Here is a 20,194-nt window from a genome sequence, read left to right as displayed (position 1 = left end):
GTGTTTAATTAGTTTGCGTTTTTAATTTATTTTTGTATAGATCCGGAGTATGTTTAATAATATCCATCCATCTATTATCTGCTCAGCTTATCCTAGATAGGGTCGCAGGGGTGCTGGAGACTCTCCCAGCAATCTTCTGGTAGTGGGCAGGGGACACCCTCAACTGGTTGCCAGCCAGTCACAGGGATGCCTAACAACATGTTTAATAAAAGAGGCATTTTTCATTGTACCCATTTTTCTTTTTTATTATCGTTTGCCACATAATTAAATTCAATTAAATGCTTAATTTAAGAAAATTAATGAATATCAGATTATTCAACTAATCTTTTGAACAGTCTGTGATTAGTCAACTATATAAAATGGTGGTGAGATGCACCCTTAGTCTGTATGTTTACCCTGTAAATTGCAATAGATTTCACGACTGTAATAAAAATACCTAGTCAAAGTCTCTGCACGGCAGATCTATCATGCTAACATTGTTAATTGGATTTTTTTTGTTATTTTTTTTTTGTGGACCATGGGGAAATCCATTAGTCAAACATTTTAAAGAATTAAGTAGCACAATGTGTATTAAAGATGTTCTTGAAGCAATACAGTAAAACATTAAATCCCGATTTACAATAGTGGCATAGGTAAGTATTTGCTTCAGAAAGTATATGTTTGTCCAAAACATAACAAAATGCCCAAGCCAGGGAGATGGCAGAACTTGGCGAGGCAATTTCTCGAGTTTCTCTTAAATGACCAAGCATCTAATGTTCTCTCTCGAATATCTCCTCAGACAGCAATTTTAGTATCTTGTATCCAGACGACTATTCGACTTATGTAAACAAATTACTATCAGAAAAGTTGTATTTCTAGTTTCATTTTGGCTGAGAATTTTGAGACAAGATTTGCTGACTCGTGAAAGTATAAATCATAGCCAGGATTCATTTCGAAAAGAGGTGACGGCAATGAATGAAAGGTCATGTTCCTGCCATAAATAGTAAAGACAGAGGAATATTGGAAGATGCCAGGAGGAGCAATGAAGTGCATTTTTAATGAGACAAACGATTAATCTCTCATGTGCTTCTTTGTGTCCTCCATAGTAATGACTGCATTTTAAAATTCAGTTTTCCTGTCTTTTGTTTTAATCAAATTAAATCTTCAGTTTTTCTTCAGGATTTTTCATTTAGGTTACAATCTTTCTCAAGTGAGGAGAGTTACTTTATTCTTTAAATGTATTTTTTACATTATAAAAGACTCACAATGATGTTTCACAAAAGTGTCTGATGTGTGATTATGGCAATAAAAACATATGGTGCTGGCTTGTGATAAGAAGAAATGTATTTCATACCTCTCTCCACTCTTTGGTTCCTATAGCCTGCAAATACAGAACCACCACTGAAAATGAAAAAGACAGACAAAAATCAACTTTAACACAAACATTCTTTTTCTAGAAAGAACATCAACTAAGTGTTGGACTAAACTTAACAAATATATAAACCTTGATCTTAAATCTTTTTACAATCAAACAGTTCATGGTAGATTTCTGACACAATTTTGGAAATACTATAATTTTCAAAATCCACATTTAGTTCATCCATAATTCCATTTTCTGCACCGCTTATCCCCACCAGCTTTGTGGGAAATTCAGTTTATATCTACCATATTTGATTACACTGTAAATTTGTGAGTGTATCAAATAAATACATTATTGTTGTACTGTGCATGAGTTAAAGTGAAAACCAGTCCACAGGCTGACAACAAATCAACAAACACAGAAGCAGTTAACCAAGTATTTCATTTTTTTTCCATTAATTAATTAGTTTTTAATCTTAGAGTTTTTGTTCGTTTTCACAGAAAGAAATATGAGCAGACACAAAGAAATCTGAACCTAACATTTAATGTAAGCATGCCTACCCTCTATATTTTTTTTAACCTGCCAGGGCTCATTTTTGGGTGCTGCATTTAACTCACACATAAATAAGCAACAATTCAGCAGCATGCAAATTATAAACCTACAAATTCATCACTTTGTCATGACAACATTAAACACAGAACACAAATGTGCTTCCCTAAGCATACTAACACCCGCTCGAGGCTCTAATTGGATGTTTTAATAATCGGTCAAGTGTTGCTTTTTGTTACGATGGGAACAATCATCCAGTGCAGGTTTCTCTGAAATTAATTGGACGGAATGAACTTCAGACAGATGTAAACCGGTGGACGATTTAGACCACATCTTCTCTCCTAATGAGGAATCAAATGTGAGAAGATAACATAAAGAGCAGAAGGCATAAAGAAAACCTTTGGAACAATGCAACGATAGAGTGTTAATATATATATATATATATATATATATATATATATATATATATATATGCATATAATTTTACTTTACTTATTTCATTCTGTGAATTTGCTCTCTGTATTTGTGCTGCAGCTTTCGTTATGTTCTGGTGATTGACTCATGTGGGGGAGGCAGGAACGAGAGGCAGGGGTTTGAAAATCTAACACTTTCTAATCAAATCTACATATCATAAAAGAATGATTGGGGCCATGAGCAAAAATAAATTGGAAGCAATGAGCATTCTTGGCAGATTCAAACCTTAAATCGCACTAGGATTCCATTCATTTTTCTAACCTGTAAAGTAATAACCGCCAAGCAACTAGAAGCATTTTGCCTGTAATCAAAGTCAAGGGACCTTGGTATCTCCCCAAGGTTGTAGAGTAACAGCACCAAAGCAAGGGAGCGACATCACACTAATCCAATGGAGTGTCAGCCAAAGAACCTGACTGATTACCTCTTTTATGGAAAGTGACCGAGAAGAGGAAAGCGCCCATCTGGCTAGCCTCAGAGCGTCCAAATCACGAGGCTGTTCATTGCCAACACAAGCCCTTCTAAATGCAACTCTTAACAACAGTCTTCTGGACGGGGTCCAGGCGACTTAGTAAAAAGACTGAAGTCGGATGAAAGGGCAGATAGCATTACGGATCTGTGTATATGAAGCATAACTGAGCCCAGCAGTGGCACAGCAAGAGGAAATCAGGCGTGATCACATTTAATATTACCCTTGGCTCAGAAGTAATTTCCCAGAATTTCAAATTAAACTTACTTGAAAGTATGAATGCATTTATGTGTTTCTTCTTAATATTTTATTCTGTATTTTTAATATTTTGGCCTAGATTTTCTCCTGAGAAGGATTGAGATGTATTTGCATTACCTTGCAAGATATTTTTATTTTACAATGGTTATTTTTAGACAAGCACCTCTTAAAATGAGAATACCAGTTTTTTTAAACAAAATTCGTGCTTGTTATACAAAGGAAAATACAGTTCTCGAGCAGTACCAGGGGCTACCCCTAAATTGCTTGAGACGGCTCACTGCTCGTGGCATAAGCTCATCCAGATTGAAAATGCAAATTACTACAGGCAAAAAAGAAGAAAATAAGTGCTGTAAAATATTTTTGTGTGAATGTTTATTTAACATTACAGTAACTTGAATTTTAAGTATACAGTAAGTGCTTATCATCAATTTTTGATCTCATACCTGTCAACCTCTGAGAATTACTCTTTATTAATGATTGCAAATCCTCATAAAGCAATTATAAACCTTACAAAACCACGCGGCACCTATTTACTCACAGCAAGACAGACTATGTAGAATACAGCGACAATATTAGCAATCTTTGATGACGTTGTTGTCTGCTACCAGTGACGATCCGGATTAGAGCCTGAAATGGGCAAAAAGAGATCAGTATATATTTTTAAAGGTTCCCATATAAAAATTGTTATACGGCATACCCAATTTGAAATGATCAAAAACCATTTAAAATATGGGAAAAAGTATACAGTATGGGATCTCAGCGATTCCTCTAACAATCCCCCCTTCTTTCGCACCATGTGCACACATTTGTTACAGCACCCATAATAAAGTCACATTTAATTTTATGGATATCTTTTTTATCTTAATAGTGTATTTTTTTCTGTTAAATTACTATTTGAATGTGTTTTAAGTGATCAGGAAGATGTGCTTTACAGCTATTTAGCGTTCACTTAGATACTTTTGGGAGGATGGGAGCGGACCTATTTCTTTTTGAATATTTCATATCAGTAAAATTTGATCATTACATAAGCAATTTAAGCTACGAGCACGCTCCTGGAACGAATTAAGCTTGTATAAAGAAGTATCATTGTAATAGCCGATATGTAGGTTTCTTTCCACGAAAATTAGAAGTGTGTTTCAGACAGCTAGTATATGGCACTTGCACACATCAGTGCGCTTCCATCAATTTACATTATCTTCCTTACAATTGCATTACAACGCATGACTTACTGGATGTTAGGTAGTTGAGTAGTAGTAATGTGCTTATCAGCTTTGACAGTCAACATTCTGCGAACTTTAACTCTGAAATGTCCAACAACTAACCCTTGGGTTGCTCCATATAGTAAGTCATGGCCATTTTATTCAATTCAAAATAAGGAGAGTCCTCAAAGTAATGAAACTGCATTTATAAAATATATTTTAAATTTAATTTCACATGCATGATACAAAACAGAGGTATCCAAACTCTCGGTTCACGGATCCCTTAACTGCATGGGTCGTCGGGGCACCAATGAGGACGCAACTCTGGACTGTCATCAGGACTGGCCACGATTATTCTCCAGGGCACATTTCAAGGGGGCAGGAGGAGAGGAAGACCGAAAAAGAACTAGGCAGACACCATCAAGGAATGGACTGGTGCAAGCTTTGCCACGACCCAAACCATGCTACTCCTTTATTAATCGATTGCCCATTGACTATTTTTCAACGGCCTGCAACATTATAGAAAAAAATATATTTGCTCCAGCTAAAACGTTTTTTTTTTTATTTTCTTAAACTTTGGAGTTTCTTTTAAATTTCCAAAATAAGTTAGGTATAATAATTTTACAATTAATATTCGTAAAATTTGTAATTTTTGGTACTTTTTAAATCAGACTGCATAAAGTCAACTTAGAAAAATAAGAAAATGAGAGATAAATAGGGTAAAGACAAATAATCCTGTTGGGTATCAAATCTGAATTGGTCCTTTTCCAATAATTGTATCAGTTTTTACAATTTACTTTAACCCTTTTCAAAAAAAAAAAATACAATAACATGCCATTGTTTGCTTCTTTTATTTATTGATATATAAAACTATGAGGATTTTAATGTGCTTGGTAAGTAAAATTAATCAATTTGGACCCTGTATCATTCAACTTTTACCTGTGTTGCCGTTAGTGGAAAATGTTTTTTCTACCTGTGCTGCTGTATACATTCTTCTATACATAGTTATAAATAATGAAATGTTTCTAAATTAGTTTTTGTGAATGTGTCTTTTGTATCATTAAATATTTCAAAGAGAACACTGTTTTTTGACGAAAAGAAAGCAACAATGATTTTTGATAACCTCAACAACTGGTGAGACTACACAAATGACAAAAATAGATCTCATGTTCACTGAACAAAAACATAAGGACGTCCATAGGTAGCACACTCACTTATGTCGAGCTCTGTCGAGTTGAGAGTAGAATATCTCATCAGGTTTCAAAGAGCATCTTATCTAGCTTTGTCTATGAAAGAAATAGCTCACATTTGCCATTTCTTTTTAGTTATAATCTTCTCATCGAGGTACTGTCGTTGAAACCAGAATAACTTCACAACAATGTCCTTGTGCGACTCAAGAGAGGTGACAAACTATTTCAGGTCATACATGCCTGGAGTAAGTAAACACTTTAACAATATCAGATTTGAATATGAACAGTTTACAAAATTCAACAATGGTCATTCATTCTGGCAAGAACAGTAGTTAAGAAGTAATTTTCAAACAGATTGACAGCTTTCAATGCAAAATGCCTTATAAATCAAAAATCCGTTTCAAAAAAAGTTCCAAAGTGCACGTGTGTTTTTTTGAACAATAACTCGTTTTGCTCTTGCTTTTCTTATTTGTGTTATTCAGATGTTTTAATTATTCTGCATAACTGAGCCTAGAACGTAATAAGACTTTTCAAAGAGTAATCTGTCTATTGTGTTATTTGACTGAAGGTAAATGAGAAGTCAGATGACATGTTCTCACTTTTTTGCAAGAAATAGATTTTCATGTTTAGATACAACATTGAAAACAGTAACTAACAACTTTTTTCCCAGTTTACTATGTAATATGCATGTTTTTGGTCTTTACCAATTTTAACAGCTGGACGCCAATTGCGTCTACTTGAAAAAAATGTAATGGTGCTTATGTAAATACCTTAAGACGCATCTGATGTAAACACAAAAGTGAAGAGGACTAATAACCTATTGTTGTACAGTAACAATGATTTTTTTCAATAATAAATATATTCGAATGGCTCTCTATTGTAGTATACTCTCTACAAAAAAAGCAAAGACTAAAGTTTCTGCAGTTCAGTCCCTGGTGGCTTGAACCAACATATACAGCACGTCTGCATAATTTATCTGAACTTATGCTGTAGTAATACTTTTATTTATGCATGACATGAACCATCTTTGAAATTTGATATTATCACTGAATGAATTTCATGAAGCCTAGAACCTTTTCGGTAGATCTCCGTTAATGTAAGTTGCTAGTTTCTTTATTTCCATTGTATGTTTTAGTTGTTTAAAAAAAAAGGTTTGAAGGATATCTTCCTCGCCACCCACCTACCTACCTAGCTACCTCCCTCCTTACCTACCTACCTACCTACCTACCGATCCATCTTTCTAGATATATTAAAATTAAAAATATATATATATTTCTAACCTTCTCAATGTATTGATTATATTTTGTATTGATCTTGCAACTCATTTGATGAATAAAATAAGCGTGACTTTTCATGGAAAATTAAACACAACGACTAAATGCCCAGGCTGTACTTGCCCAAGAAACGCCACAAGAAATGGTGCCCCTACGATCCTAGTGGTTAAGGGATCTTAATGGAATGTTTGGAACTGTATATGATTAATGGGAACTTAAGAGCCTTCATCCAGAACTCGATGGAAATGTGGATGGCAACCCTAGGGGCCAATTAAAGGCCAAATGCCCAAGTTAACTTTAAGTTCGGTATATACTCAGCAGATGCGGTATCACCACTACTGTTCTGCATAGGCCTTAACCCCTTCAGCCAGACCATCACAAAGAGAGGGATGGGCTCCAGCACCCTGCGACCCTAGTGAGGATAAGCGGCCCTAAAAATGAATTAATGAAAAGTAAATAAAATGACATAAACTTTTGAGGTTTTAATCATTAGTACCAAAATCTCCCATCAATTAACAGACAATAGTTATATTGTATCAAATACATAAACATTTGCACAGAACACACACACACAGATAATGTGGGAAAACTAATTGACCTTGAGAAATTAACTTATACGTACTAAAATAGCCAGACTAAATTCCTAGACTAAAAAAACATGTTGTTTTGTTTTGAATTGTAAACAAACACTCACAAACTTACAAACTCACATATGGAATATGGTTTTCCGATAACTCTACCATATCCTATCAACACATTTTATTTGCTTGTGTTTTGCACTTCAAGGGAAGCTATTAATAATGTATGGGAAGCATACTAATAATGTGCATCCATTTGGACGATTTAATAAAAATTTTCACTTCACAACTGTTGTTTAAGGTCAACAAAAACATAGTGCCAGAAAACATACAAAAATTATTCACTCGGAGAGAGGGAAATTATAACTTGAGGGGCTGCAGTAAATTCAAAATCCCAAAGGTGAGAACAACCAGGAAAAGTATGTGTGTGTCTGTGTGTGGAGTCAAACTTTGGAATCATTTACAAGATGAGATCAAACAATGTCCAACTATCCATGTGTTCAAATTTAAATACAAAAAAGCATTACTGGCGAAATACAGGGATGAAGAAAATGGGATATGAGGGAGATTGGAAATACTGCGTTAAAACTATGGTTAACTTGATGTTATTGTTGCTATTATTATATCAGAACTGTTATTATAGATATTATGTTTAATTTTATTGTTGTTATTATCATTGGTGCCGCAGTGACATTTGGTAACTTGGCGCATTATGACGTTGAGGGATGGGTATTGCGAAGATTAGTGTATAAAATCTGTGATTATTGTAATTATTATAATTATTGATATCTGACCTATGTAATAAGTAAATCCATGAGATTTTGTTATATTAGACATAAGAGGAAAGGAGAGATTTAATAGGGAAGATAAATGGGTAGGAAAAATAAGCATCTGCTTCTGACTACCCCTATTCAAACATGTTATGTGACATTATTTTGTTGTTGACGCTTTGTTTTTGTCCTGTTTTTATTTTAATGTTCGAAATAAAAGTTTTCATTCATTCATTCATTCATTTACATGAAACTTTGGATAGTTGATAGTTTGAAAAGAGACCAGAAGAGAAGTAGCGAGGGGTAAATTTATAAAAACTCACCAGGGCCTGAAATTGAGAAAGTGATTGCTTCCTCCAACATCCTCTGCTTCCATTTATTGATATATGCTTTACTGTCTAGACTAGAGTCATCCGAGAAAAAAAGTGATCTTTCTCCACTGTCAAGTTTCCTTGATCTTGATTACAAATGAAGGAAAAAAAATTGATCACAGTTACTCCTCCACGTGTGGGCAAACACACGCGGGCATCGAGTAATTTGGTGGCGGAGAAGCACCGAGTCTAATTTAATTTACACAATGACCAGGCAACGCGCTACAACATCTCCAAGGACAAACTCTTAAGTCATCAATAAATTAGATAAAGAGAGGTGTACTTCACAGACTTCCTTTGACATGTTGACATTTTGTTCTCCTACGCAATGTTGCTCAAAATAACATCAAAAATTACTTTGCGCATGTATTTAGGTTTCGACCATCACTTTATTTCGACAAAAGGAATCTTTTTCAGTGTTTTACACACTCTTAATATAAATACGTACAAAATTAAACTGAGATTGAATCGATAATTTACAATTTAATCAATTGTGTCGCATTACATGTTTTCATTTTTTCCTTCTTATTGTTGACACCTTGCTGAAAAAAATATTCACTTTTAAAAAAAAACTCCCTAAATGGGGTAACTTAGTTTAAAGCTTTTCTTGATTGATTTTGAAAAACTTAATTCAGTATCATATAGTTTTTGGTTGGAACCCTTAACCACAAGGGTTATAGGGGCACCATTTCCTGTGGTGTGTCTTGGGCAAGTCTGGTGGTGCCCACCCCTCCAGGCCACACGGTCGTGTACCGGAGACCTTTCACGTGTTAGGCAATTATGCTAAACACTGCACTACGGAAACGCTCATGGTTTAATACAGTCAAAAATGTTTATACTTTAAAGATTTGTATTTTATGTAAGAGTTTGGATGCACTTGATTAAGCTATTCTTTGTTGAAAATTGTTCCATATTTCTTTTTTGGGGGGTTTAATTTCTCATAAATTAATATGGAAACAGTGTTTTGTTTATAAATGATACTATTTTTAGTCCTGTGGGGGTTGGTGTGTGGGTACTTAGGTGTGGCGCAAGAGGTTTTCTTCTTCCTATGGGTGTGTCATGATTACTAACTCAGATCACCTGGAGCAATCATGTGGCGCCTGGGTGGGTGCCTTCTGATTGGCTGGCACTTCTCTCTTAAGTGCGCTGCGTCCAGAAAACAGTGTCCGAGTGTATATTTTGTAAGTCTGTGTTTCTCCTGATATCCCCTTCATTTAAGAACTCTGCTTACCCGTTTCTGCCTGCCTCCGATCCGACCTGTTTCCGTCCCATGCTTTGATCTCCTCTTCAGCCCCGGTAAACAGGACCTGCCTGACTTCCGCACTACGATTCTGGACTCGTTTCGAAGTTATCTCCCCGGCGCCGCTGCTGACGTCTGACGGCCATCACGTCTCCAGCAAGCCCTGAACGCTTCCTTAATAAAATAACTAAAACGAATGCTCTGGGGTCCACTGGTCTGTTCTGGTTTCATGATAGGGTGAGCATAACAGAAATCAATTCAGAAGCACTGCTTTAGACCATTGTTTGACAACCAGTGGGAGATGTCGATGATTGTTTTTAAGGCTCACAATTGTTTTTATTCAAAGACCTGGCAGAACATTCCCTTCACAAAGGCATCAAACATGGTTTACTACTTTTCAGTGGAGGTTAGGAAATACTGTCTCTTGATTCTATTCAGCTCTATAGACTTGAAAGTGAGCAGTGAAAATCCACTGCTACGCAGATGAGATAAAAGAGTGGATGTCACTCAAATTCTTGCGTCTTAACTCTGAAAAGACCGAAATGTTAGTTATTGGTCCGTCTAAATGCCGTGACTTATTCTCAAAAACTGCTGTGAACATTGACAAATGTCACATCACACAGAGTGACTCAGTTAAAAATTTAGGTGTCATATTTGACCCCGATCTGTCCTTTCAAACACACGTGAAGAAAATTACTAGAACCGCTTTCTTCCATCTCCGCAACATTGCTAAAATTTGTCCAATGCTGTCTCAGTCGGATGCGCGGATTATAAATCACACGTTTGTTACCTCCCGTCTCCATTACTGTAATGCACTACTCTCCGGTCTCCCGAAGTCCAGAATCAAGAGTCTTCAGCTGGTACAAAATGCTGCAGCGAGGCTTTTAACTAGGACAAGAAAGTCCGATCACATTACGCCGATTTTGGCTAACCTGCAATGGCTACCTGTTAGTCTAAGATGTGATTTCAAGGTTCTCTTGGTAGTATACAAAATCATACATGGACTTGCTCCCTCATATCTTTCAGATTTGATTTCCCCCTATGTACTGGTACGAAGCCTTCGTTCTGAAAGCGCTGGTCTACTGGTGATCCCAAGAGCCAAGAAGTGTTCCGCATGTTCGAGAGCGTACTCCATCCGGGCACCGGTGCTGTGGAATGCTCTTCCCCATGAGATCCGATCTGCAACCTCAGTGGAAATGTTTAAATCTAAGCTTAAAACACGTTTCTACTCTATAGCATATGAATAACCTATATTTTTTGTTGACAATATCTCTGTACTATTTGTAATTGCAACATCCACTGAAGCCTGGTCATCCTGAAAGGGGGATTACCACATGTGCGGTCCCTTCTCAAGTCAAGTCAAGTCAAGTCATTTTTATTTGTATAGCCCTTAATCACAATAAGTCTCTAAGGGCTTCACAGATTAGTACACTATGTTACACAGACTATTTTTCAGCCGACAAGAAGAGTAGGTTATTATTCATATGCAATGGAGTAGAAGTGAGTTTTAAGTTTAGATTTAAACATTTCCACTGAGGTTGCAGATCGGATCTCAGGGGGAAGAGCATTCCACAGCACCGGTGCCCGGATGGAGAACGCTCTCGATCCAGCAGAACACTTCTTTGCTCTCGGGATCACCAGAAGACCGGCACTCTCAGATCGTAGGCTTCGGACCGGGACATAGGGGCAGATCAGATCTGAAAGATAAGAGGGAGCAAGTCCATGTATGATTTTGTACAATACTAAGAGAACCTTGAAGTCACATCTTTGGCTCACTGGGAGCCAGTGCAAGTTAGCCAAAATCGGTGTTATGTGATCGTACTTTTTTGTCCTAGTTAAAAGCCTCGCTGCGGCATTTTGTACTAGCTGAAGAGACTTGATTCTGGACTTCGGGAGACCGGAGAGTAGTGCATTACAGTAATCGAGACGGGAGGTAACAAAAGCTTGAATTATAGTTTCCGCATCAGACTGAGACAGTATTGAACGGATTTTGGCAATGTTACGAAGATGGAAGAAAGCGGTTCTAGTAATTTTCTTTACATGCATCTCAAAGGTTAGATCAGGGTCAAATATGACACCTAAATTTTTAACTGAGTCACTCTGTGTGATGTGACATTTGTCAATGTTCACAGCAGTTTTTGAGAATAAGTCACGGCATTTAGATGGACCAATGACTAGCATTTCGGTCTTTTCAGAGTTAAGACGCAAGAAATTGAGTGACATCCACTCTTTTATCTCAGTGAGGCAGGCCTCCAAATTTCCACAGTTTAGTGTGGAAGATTCCTCCAACGGAAGATAGAGTTGAGTGTCGTCTGCGTAGCAGTGGAAGCTGATATTGTACTTGCGAATAATGTCACCTAATGGAAGCATGTAAATGTTGAAAAGAAGGGGGCCAAGCACTGAACCCTGCGGAACACCGCAGGTAACATTAAAGGGCTCAGATGTCATTTCACCATATTTAACACAGTGCGTCCTATCTGAGAGGTAGGATCTGAACCACGAGAGGACGGTTCCTGAGAGACCAATCCATTTTTCCAACCGTTCTAGTAGGATATTGTGGTGCACTGTGTCAAAAGCAGCACTAAGATCCAGCAGCAGCAAAAGTGATGAAGCGCCAGAATCCATTGACATTAGGAGATCATTTGTTACCTTGATCAGAACTGTCTCAGTAGAGTGGTTAGCCCTGAATCCTGATTGCATGGATTCAAAAAGGTTATTCTCGGATATGAAAGCATTCAGCTGCTGTGCCACTACTTTTTCGAGTACTTTAGAGAGGAAAGGTAGGTTTGACACAGGTCTATAATTACTTAATATTTCTGGATCAAGGTTGGGTCGTTTCAGTGTGGGTTTAATAACGGCGGACTTAAAAGCTGCTGGAACTACACCTGAGGAGAGTGATATGTTTATAATATTTAGAACTGAAGGTCCAAGGACGCCAAAAAGACTTTTAATAAGTGAACCTGGGAGCGGGTCGAACTGGCAAGTTGTCGGTTTGGCCGCATTTACCACCTGTTTGAGATCATCAAGTGACAGTTCACTAAAACCGGCCATTTTCCCAAGGCAGCCACCCTGTCGTGCATCTGTAAATTTCAGTCCTTTAATAATTTCTTCATTCTGCTCATGTTGAGGTTTTTGAGTTTTTCCTTGCCCTCATGTTGGTTTCAGATCAGGGGATGGTGTAATAATAGTCTGTGCAATAATCTGTGCAGCCCTTTCAGACTCTTTGTGATTAAGGGCTATACAAATAAAAATGACTTGACTTGACTTCATTTTTTTCAATGGTCTATTGATCTATACCTTCCTTTACTCATTCATTATTCAAAACAAATCTAAAAAGGGTCAGAGGTGGGTGTTAGTTTGGCTTGGAGACATTTCATCATGTGTTGAAGGCGACTGGATAAGAGTTACATTCTCATTAGTGAGCCATGTTTTCCAATCTTGGTAAAACTTCTTTGCCGTCACTTTTATGACATCGAAACAATCTGGACCTTTCTATTCTGTAAACACCACAATAGTCGCCGGCTTGAGGCTTGGCAAGATGGCTTTGTGAGATTGGAGCATATATTTCCACGAGTCCATCTACCTCACTAGTGTCTGACTATCTTGGGAGGGGACAAAAAAAGTTAGATTCATTAATGTAGCACATTGTGAGCGGGTTTTGGGTGGATGGGTTTAAGGTTCTGTATAATAAAGTATCATTCCTTACAGAGAGCCATCTAAATGCATTTGAATCAGGGCTCTGTGGTTCAATCGCTCTTGTGTGCAGGTGAGTGAGTGTCAACCCCCTTGAAGTATGGTGTGGTACGGTGAATTGTGTAATTATCACTTTCTTGGTTAGTAGCTGCCACATCATTCACTTTAAAGCAGTCGTGTCACGCATGGATCGTCATCATTAAATCATAATTGGATAAATCATCATTGGATGACATAATCAGGCCAAAAATCAATTTCTGAGTATGTTTAAAAAAGATGCAAGTCTTTAGGTCAAATCTAACAAGGGTTATACTTTTTTTTTTAATAAATGCAACCCCAATGCTTTCTCTAGTCACTAGGGAGCAGTGTTAAGTTTATATATCATGGCGAGTTGGTTCAGGTATAAAACTACAATCACTCAATTGTAGAATTATCCAGTTAACACATCAAATTACAAACATGAAAATAATTCCCCTATTGTTTGTGAATCAACATAAATGTTTAGAAAATATCCCTTGTCGTCTGTGATTATAATATGTATGGTAGGTTACGAAGGTAGACTGAATGGTAAAGTATGATTCTGCAAAGCAAAGCTAAAAATTTGGACTTAAAATTCTAATACTGATCCAGCCCACCTCAGAACAGAAAGTCAGTGGCAAAGTGAGTTTGACATCCCTCCTTTAAAGCCTGAAAAAGTTGTAGGGTTGATGACCCCAGCCGACTCCACCCACAGAACTTCCCCTAAGGACTGGGGAACGCAAGCATGGGCCTGTATAAAGATGACTGACCAAAACCTCCCGGCTAAGGACCGGGCCATGACCCATAGCAATGACGCTTTGAGAGCTTGTGGTTCTCCCTGTTCCTGTTGCCTGGATGAGTAGAGCCTCCAGATCGACTGCAAAAAGGGACCTGGCCCTCTTCAGCACCTATGAGACCATGTGCTTTCACACACATGTTTAGAGTATTGCTTCCTTCATGATAAATGCTAGACACCATATGAGGCTATTTCGAATTTATCCGTGTGGGAAACTGCGAGCACGACCGAATTAGATTTGGAATTAAATAAATATAATTTAAAGAAAATGTCTTCACTGTATATATATGTAATATATATATATATAATATATATAATGAAGCCGAGAGGAGGACTCGCTAACACGAGGTGGTGTATCCCTGGGCACAAAGATATCCATCTGCCGCAGGGACGTCGAACTTTTGGACTAGCGTGTGACGTCATACACTTCACTAAACTACAACAAGCACCCCGAGGGAATCATGTTAATCTGTTAATAAACAACAAGGGAGACTGCTGGAAGTGTGAATTTCCCTACGGGGATGAATAAAGTATCTATCTATCTAAAGTACTTGAAAAATTTGTGGCACAGCAGCTGAATGATTTTATATCAGAGAACAAGCTCTTCGAATCCATGCAATCAGGAGTCAGGGCTAACCACTACTGAGACAGCCCTGATTAAGGTAACCAATGATCTTCTACTGGCAATGGACTCTGGCGCTTCATCACTTTTGCTGCTGCTGCCTTTGACACTGTGGACCATAATATCTTACTAGAATGGTTGGAAAAAATGGATTGGTCTCTCTGGAACCGTCCTCTTATGGTTCAGATCCTACCTCTCAGATAGGACGCAGTGTGTTAAATATGGTGAAATGACATCTGAGCCCTTTAGCGTTACCTGTGGTGTTCCGCAGGTTTCAGTACTTACCCCCCTTCTTTTCAGCATTTACATGCTTCCATTTGGTGATATTATTCGCAAGTGTAATATCAGTTTCCATTGCTACGCAGATGACACTCAAGTACATCTTACGATGGAGGAATCTGCCCCACTAAATTGTGGAAATTTGGAGGCCTGCCTCACTGAGATAAAAGAATGGATGTCACTTAACTTCTCGCGCCTTAACTCTGAAAATATCGAAATGTTAGTTATTGGTCCATCCAAATGCCATGACTTGTACTCAAAACTGCTCTGAATATTCCATCCATCCATCCATTATCTGCACCGCTTATCCTCAGTAGGGTCGCGGGGGTGCTGGAGCCCATCTCCGGGCAGTGGGCAGGGGACACCCTGAACTGGTTGCCAGCCAGTCACAGGACAACTCACTCGCTCATTCGCACCTAGGGACAATTTTGACCGGCCAATTAACCTGACATGCATGTTTTTGGAATGTGGGAGGAAACCGGAGTGCCCGGAGGAAACCCATGCAAGCATGGGGAGAACATGCAAACTCCGCACAGGAGGGTTGGTAGCTGGATTTGAACCCATGACCTCAGAACTGCGCCGCACACGCGCTAACCACCGCGCCGCCGTGCTGCCCCTCTCTGAATATTGACAAATGTAATATTACCCAGAGTGACTCAGTCAAAAATTTAGGTGTCATATTTGACCCCATTCTGTCCTTTCAAACACACGTGAACAATATTACTAGAACAGCTTTTTTCCATCTTCGCAACATTGCTAAAATTTGCCCTATTCCGTCTCAGCTGGATGCGGAGATTATAATTCATGCGTTTGTTACCTCCCGTCTCGATTACTGTAATGCACTACTCTCCGGTCTCCCGAAGTCCAAAATCAAGAGCCTTCAGCTAGTACAAAATCCTGCAGCGAGGCTTTTAACTAAGACACGAAAGTTTGAATTTAGGTACCCTGATTTTAGGGAACCTGCATTGGCTCCCTGTTAGCTTAAGATGTGATTTTAAGGTTCTGTTGGTTGTATACAAAATCATGCATGGACTTCCTCCCTCATATCTTTCAGATTTAATTTCACCCCATGTTTTGGTCCGGAGCCTTCGCTCTGAAAATGCTGGTCTACTAGTGATCCCAAGAGCCAAGAAGAGATCCGCAGGTTTGAGAGCGTTCTCCATTCGGGCTCCGGTTCGGTGGAATGCTCTTCCCACTGAGATTCGATCTGCAACCTCAGTGGAAATGTTTAAATCTAAGCTTAAAACACACTTCTATTCCATAGCATATGAATAACCTATATTTTATGTTGACAATATCAAGGGATGGTGTCAAAATAGTCTGTAATAATAGTTTGCAATAGTCTTTGATCTGTGCAGCCCTTTGAGACTCCTTGTGATTGAGGGCTATACAAATACACATGAATTGACTTGCCTAAACATGTTCATTCGGTGATGCTTATTAAGAAGAAGTAACAGAAGACGCTGGTACGTAGGGAGTTCTCAGTTTTCAACAGTTTCAAACTTAAAGTTTAATGTGAAAAAGTTTTGTGAGAAAAAAATCTTCTATGGCAAAATTGTTTGCCAATAGCTGTTCCCATGACCAAAAATGTAATATTTTATCATGGTGATCAGGATTGGGACAAAATGTAGACAATATCTAGTCTTGGGTCTTATGAGTGTGTTGTTTGAAAATGTAGGGAAGCGTTGAATGTCAATTTAGTCACGACAATACAAAAGAGAAAAGAAAAGTAGAACCACAAATTAACTGATACGTTTACCACCGATTCAGAAATTCCTAAATAATATGCAGTTTACAGTTAGAGATACTTAAAAACACCCAATTGTAAATTCAATGTGAAATGTATGCACCATTTCAGCATTCCATCTAATGAAATTAATGTGACATTGTCTCAGGAGATTTTTATGTCATTCACCTTGGTTGTTTCTGAAGCAATTCTCTATTTCTATGAGGAGCATTTCTATGAGACAGTAGTGGCAAGCGCCCTCTTCTATGCGGCAGCGTGTTGGGGAGGCAGCGTCAAGAAGGATGCCTCTCGTCTCAATAAACTGACTAGGAAAGCGAGCTCTGTTGTGGGCACAGAGCTGGACAGCCTGACAACAGTAGCTGAGAGACGGGCACTGGGAAAGCTGCGGTCAATCATGGACAATCCATCGCATCCACTACACAGCATTATCTCCAGACAGAAGAGCAGTTTCAGCGACAGACTGCGGTCACTGTGTTGTACTACGGACAGACAGAAGAGATCTTTTCTTCCTCATGCCATGAGGCTCTTTAACGCTACCCGGCAGAGTTAAAGCCCACATTAAACCACACCCTACATTGCATATTACCGAATTTTATTGCAATATGTATTCTGTGTAGCACTATTTAGATATTTTATATAACACGCTACAGTGGGCATTTGCACGTCACACTGGGTATTTGTATATTGTATTCTTTTTGCTTTATTAATTGTATTGTTCTCAGCTCAGGGATGCTGCTGGAAATGTGAATTTCCCTTCGGGGATGAATAAAGTATCTATCTATCTAGCTATCTATCTATTTACATCGACAGCGTCTATATCCGCAGTATGTCAATTAACTTTAAGTGAACTACCGATACCTTCATTAAAGCATTGGTACCGTGTTCAAAATGCAGTGATGGATTTCAATGTGGTCCGGGTTATGAGTCAGACGATAAAGTGCTAGTTTCAGACTAAGTATCTCACTGACCCATTTTGCTAATTGACGTTGATTAGTACTGAATGATATGAATGAGCAGAAAAACCTAGTCTTATTTTTAGCATTTTACACAATCAGCAGTCCATGGGGATTACTTGTATCCCTGATTATGGCTGTGCAATTTAATTAGAGCATTTACATCCCTTCAATCTCCTCTCTCCTGAACGGCGGCCTCGCTGTTAATTATGTCTATCCTGTTGCCTAAATTGCGGTCACATTAGCCGCTTGGCATTTTACTCCTATGCAAAATCCGTGCCAATAACTACCAGATGAGGCAGATTGAAAGTGCACTGGAAAATGTAAATAGAATCATTGGCAATGCAAAAACTATCTGAGATGTTATCTAATGAGCATGTACAGAGACATCGTGCTTCTTTGCTCTTTGGTTAACACCGGTTCACTGTTTTGCGGATTTTGCATAGAATTGTCTTTATTGTCATTGATACCGACAAAATTGCATTGTGATCTGCAACATACAGCACACAGGAAATTTTATCACAAAAAGGGGAGGGCTTTGTGTGTCGAGTAGGCGTGACTGTATGTGCAACTGTGATGGTCTTGTGTATGCTGTGAAGTCGATGTGTCCAACCAAATAAAAATGCGAAGCATGGCTACAGCTACAGAGAGTATTTTAGCACCTTGTTACATTGAAAAGAAATTTATCGATTGAAGCAGACTCTGAGAAAAGTCAGAAGAGTGCGAAGAAATGGTGATCACCAGCGGGGGCTCCGTGGATTGCTATCAGACCGGGAAGAGACAGAGGCAGCGTCCGGAGAGTCTGCTATAGGAGCGCTGCAGGTTCAGCCCCCTTTGTTATCACCCTGAAATGTCGAATTGACGTGAACGCGAACGCATAGCGACGACACGCAGAAGCGGCTATCTGTTACGTGGTCATCGTGGCGGGGCATATTTTTTTGCTTCGAAACCACAGACTACTTCATTATTTTTGACACATTTTGGGTTTATACCAAGCAACAGCGGTAAAAGCCACAAAATACCAAAAAGGAGGTCTCAAACTTTATTTCAAGAAGGGGCCACTGAAAGGAGCAAACACAACTAATCTCAAGAAGCATGAGTCCAATCACCCGGTACAATTCACCGAGCGAGTCGGCAAAAATGAATCTCAAACAAACCAGAGGTTGCAGCTTGTCAATTGGATATACATAGGGTTTGCACAAGAGTTACAACATAAAACAAGAACCCACGATAACATATTGTATTACACAGAACATTGCTACTGAATGCTGCCATTCAACTGTTGACAAACCGGCGTTCAGAGACATGCTGTACAATTTTGATAAGCTGTACGACTTAAGGCCCGGTCACACAGCCTTTCACGGGCGAATCGAGGCTGAATCACGGCCAGAAATTTCTGCCCGTGAAGCAAAAGCTGTTGGACGCTTTGAGATCGTGATACAGACGAGATACAGCCGTGCTTTACACGCGGTAAGAAATTCACACGCAGTTGGCCGTGCGAAAAAGTTTTGCGCTGGTCAAAACTTTAGACCACGGGTAACCGCGCGCGGCACACGTGGTACACACGAGGTAAAGACGCGGTACAAACGTGCTAGGACGTGCTACGGCCGCGGCCAAGACGTGGTTACACGCGGGTAGGACGCGAAATTTTAGCGGGTAATCGCGGGTGGAGAATGGTCATAGCACGTTTGTTCTGCGCCTGTATCGCGGTGTTATCACGTGCATTAGCGTGTGTACCGCGTGTAAGCACGGTCAAACGCGATGCAGCCGCGGTTACCCGTGATAAGGACGCGGAACAGTCGCCGGCATCTGTTTCGCGGGCATACCACGGGTAAACAGCGGGTTTAGCCAATTTTGCACATTTTCCACCGCGTCTGCTTCAAGGGCAGAAACTTCTGGCCGTGATTCAGCTGCGATACGCCCGTGAAAGGCTGTGTGACCGGGCCTTTACCAGGGAAAACAATTTTAAGTTCATATTAAAGCTGATGTCATGTTTACAGAGCTTTAGTTGTGCATTTTTTTTTTAGTTTCTAAGAGAAACTGTGAATTTTTATGATTGGCAATCATGATTACACGTGTAACAAATAATTGCCTCCAGAAATTCCCTAACCATGACAGCCATAATCAATGAAACCTGTCTCGACTTGGAGATGCTAACTTGCAGCTAGCCAGCCGCTCTCTAAATTGCTTTCTTAGGGCCCGGTCACACAGCCGTTTGCGGCTGAATCACGGCCAGAAATTTCTGCCTGTGAGCCGGACGCTATTGGACGCTTTGAGATCGCCATACAGACGAGATACAGCAGTGTTTAACACGCGGTCGGAAATTCACGCGCGGTTGGCAGCGCGAAAAAGTTTTGCGCTTCTCAATACTTTAGAGC

General features: G+C 39.1%; 1 protein-coding gene across 1 annotated transcript in view; it reads right to left on the bottom strand.

Moving 5' to 3' along the window:
• LOC148369794 (copine-9-like) overlaps window positions 1-20,194 on the bottom strand; it is a 163,387-nt gene that overhangs the window by 123,597 nt on the left and 19,596 nt on the right. The window contains exon 3 of the mRNA XM_088331991.1: window positions 1,334-1,380. Coding sequence (XP_088188117.1) covers window positions 1,334-1,380 — 47 coding nt within the window. The remainder of the gene's footprint in view (window positions 1-1,333; window positions 1,381-20,194) is intronic.

The sequence above is a fragment of the Urocampus carinirostris genome, chromosome 3 (genome assembly GCF_059441175.1).
Source record: "Urocampus carinirostris isolate Australia breed hairy pipefish chromosome 3, RoL_Ucar_1.0, whole genome shotgun sequence".
In the NCBI taxonomy this organism is placed as follows: domain Eukaryota; kingdom Metazoa; phylum Chordata; class Actinopteri; order Syngnathiformes; family Syngnathidae; genus Urocampus; species Urocampus carinirostris.
Note: the sequence above shows the minus strand (reverse complement) of the source record. Positions and strands in the feature narration are given on the sequence as shown.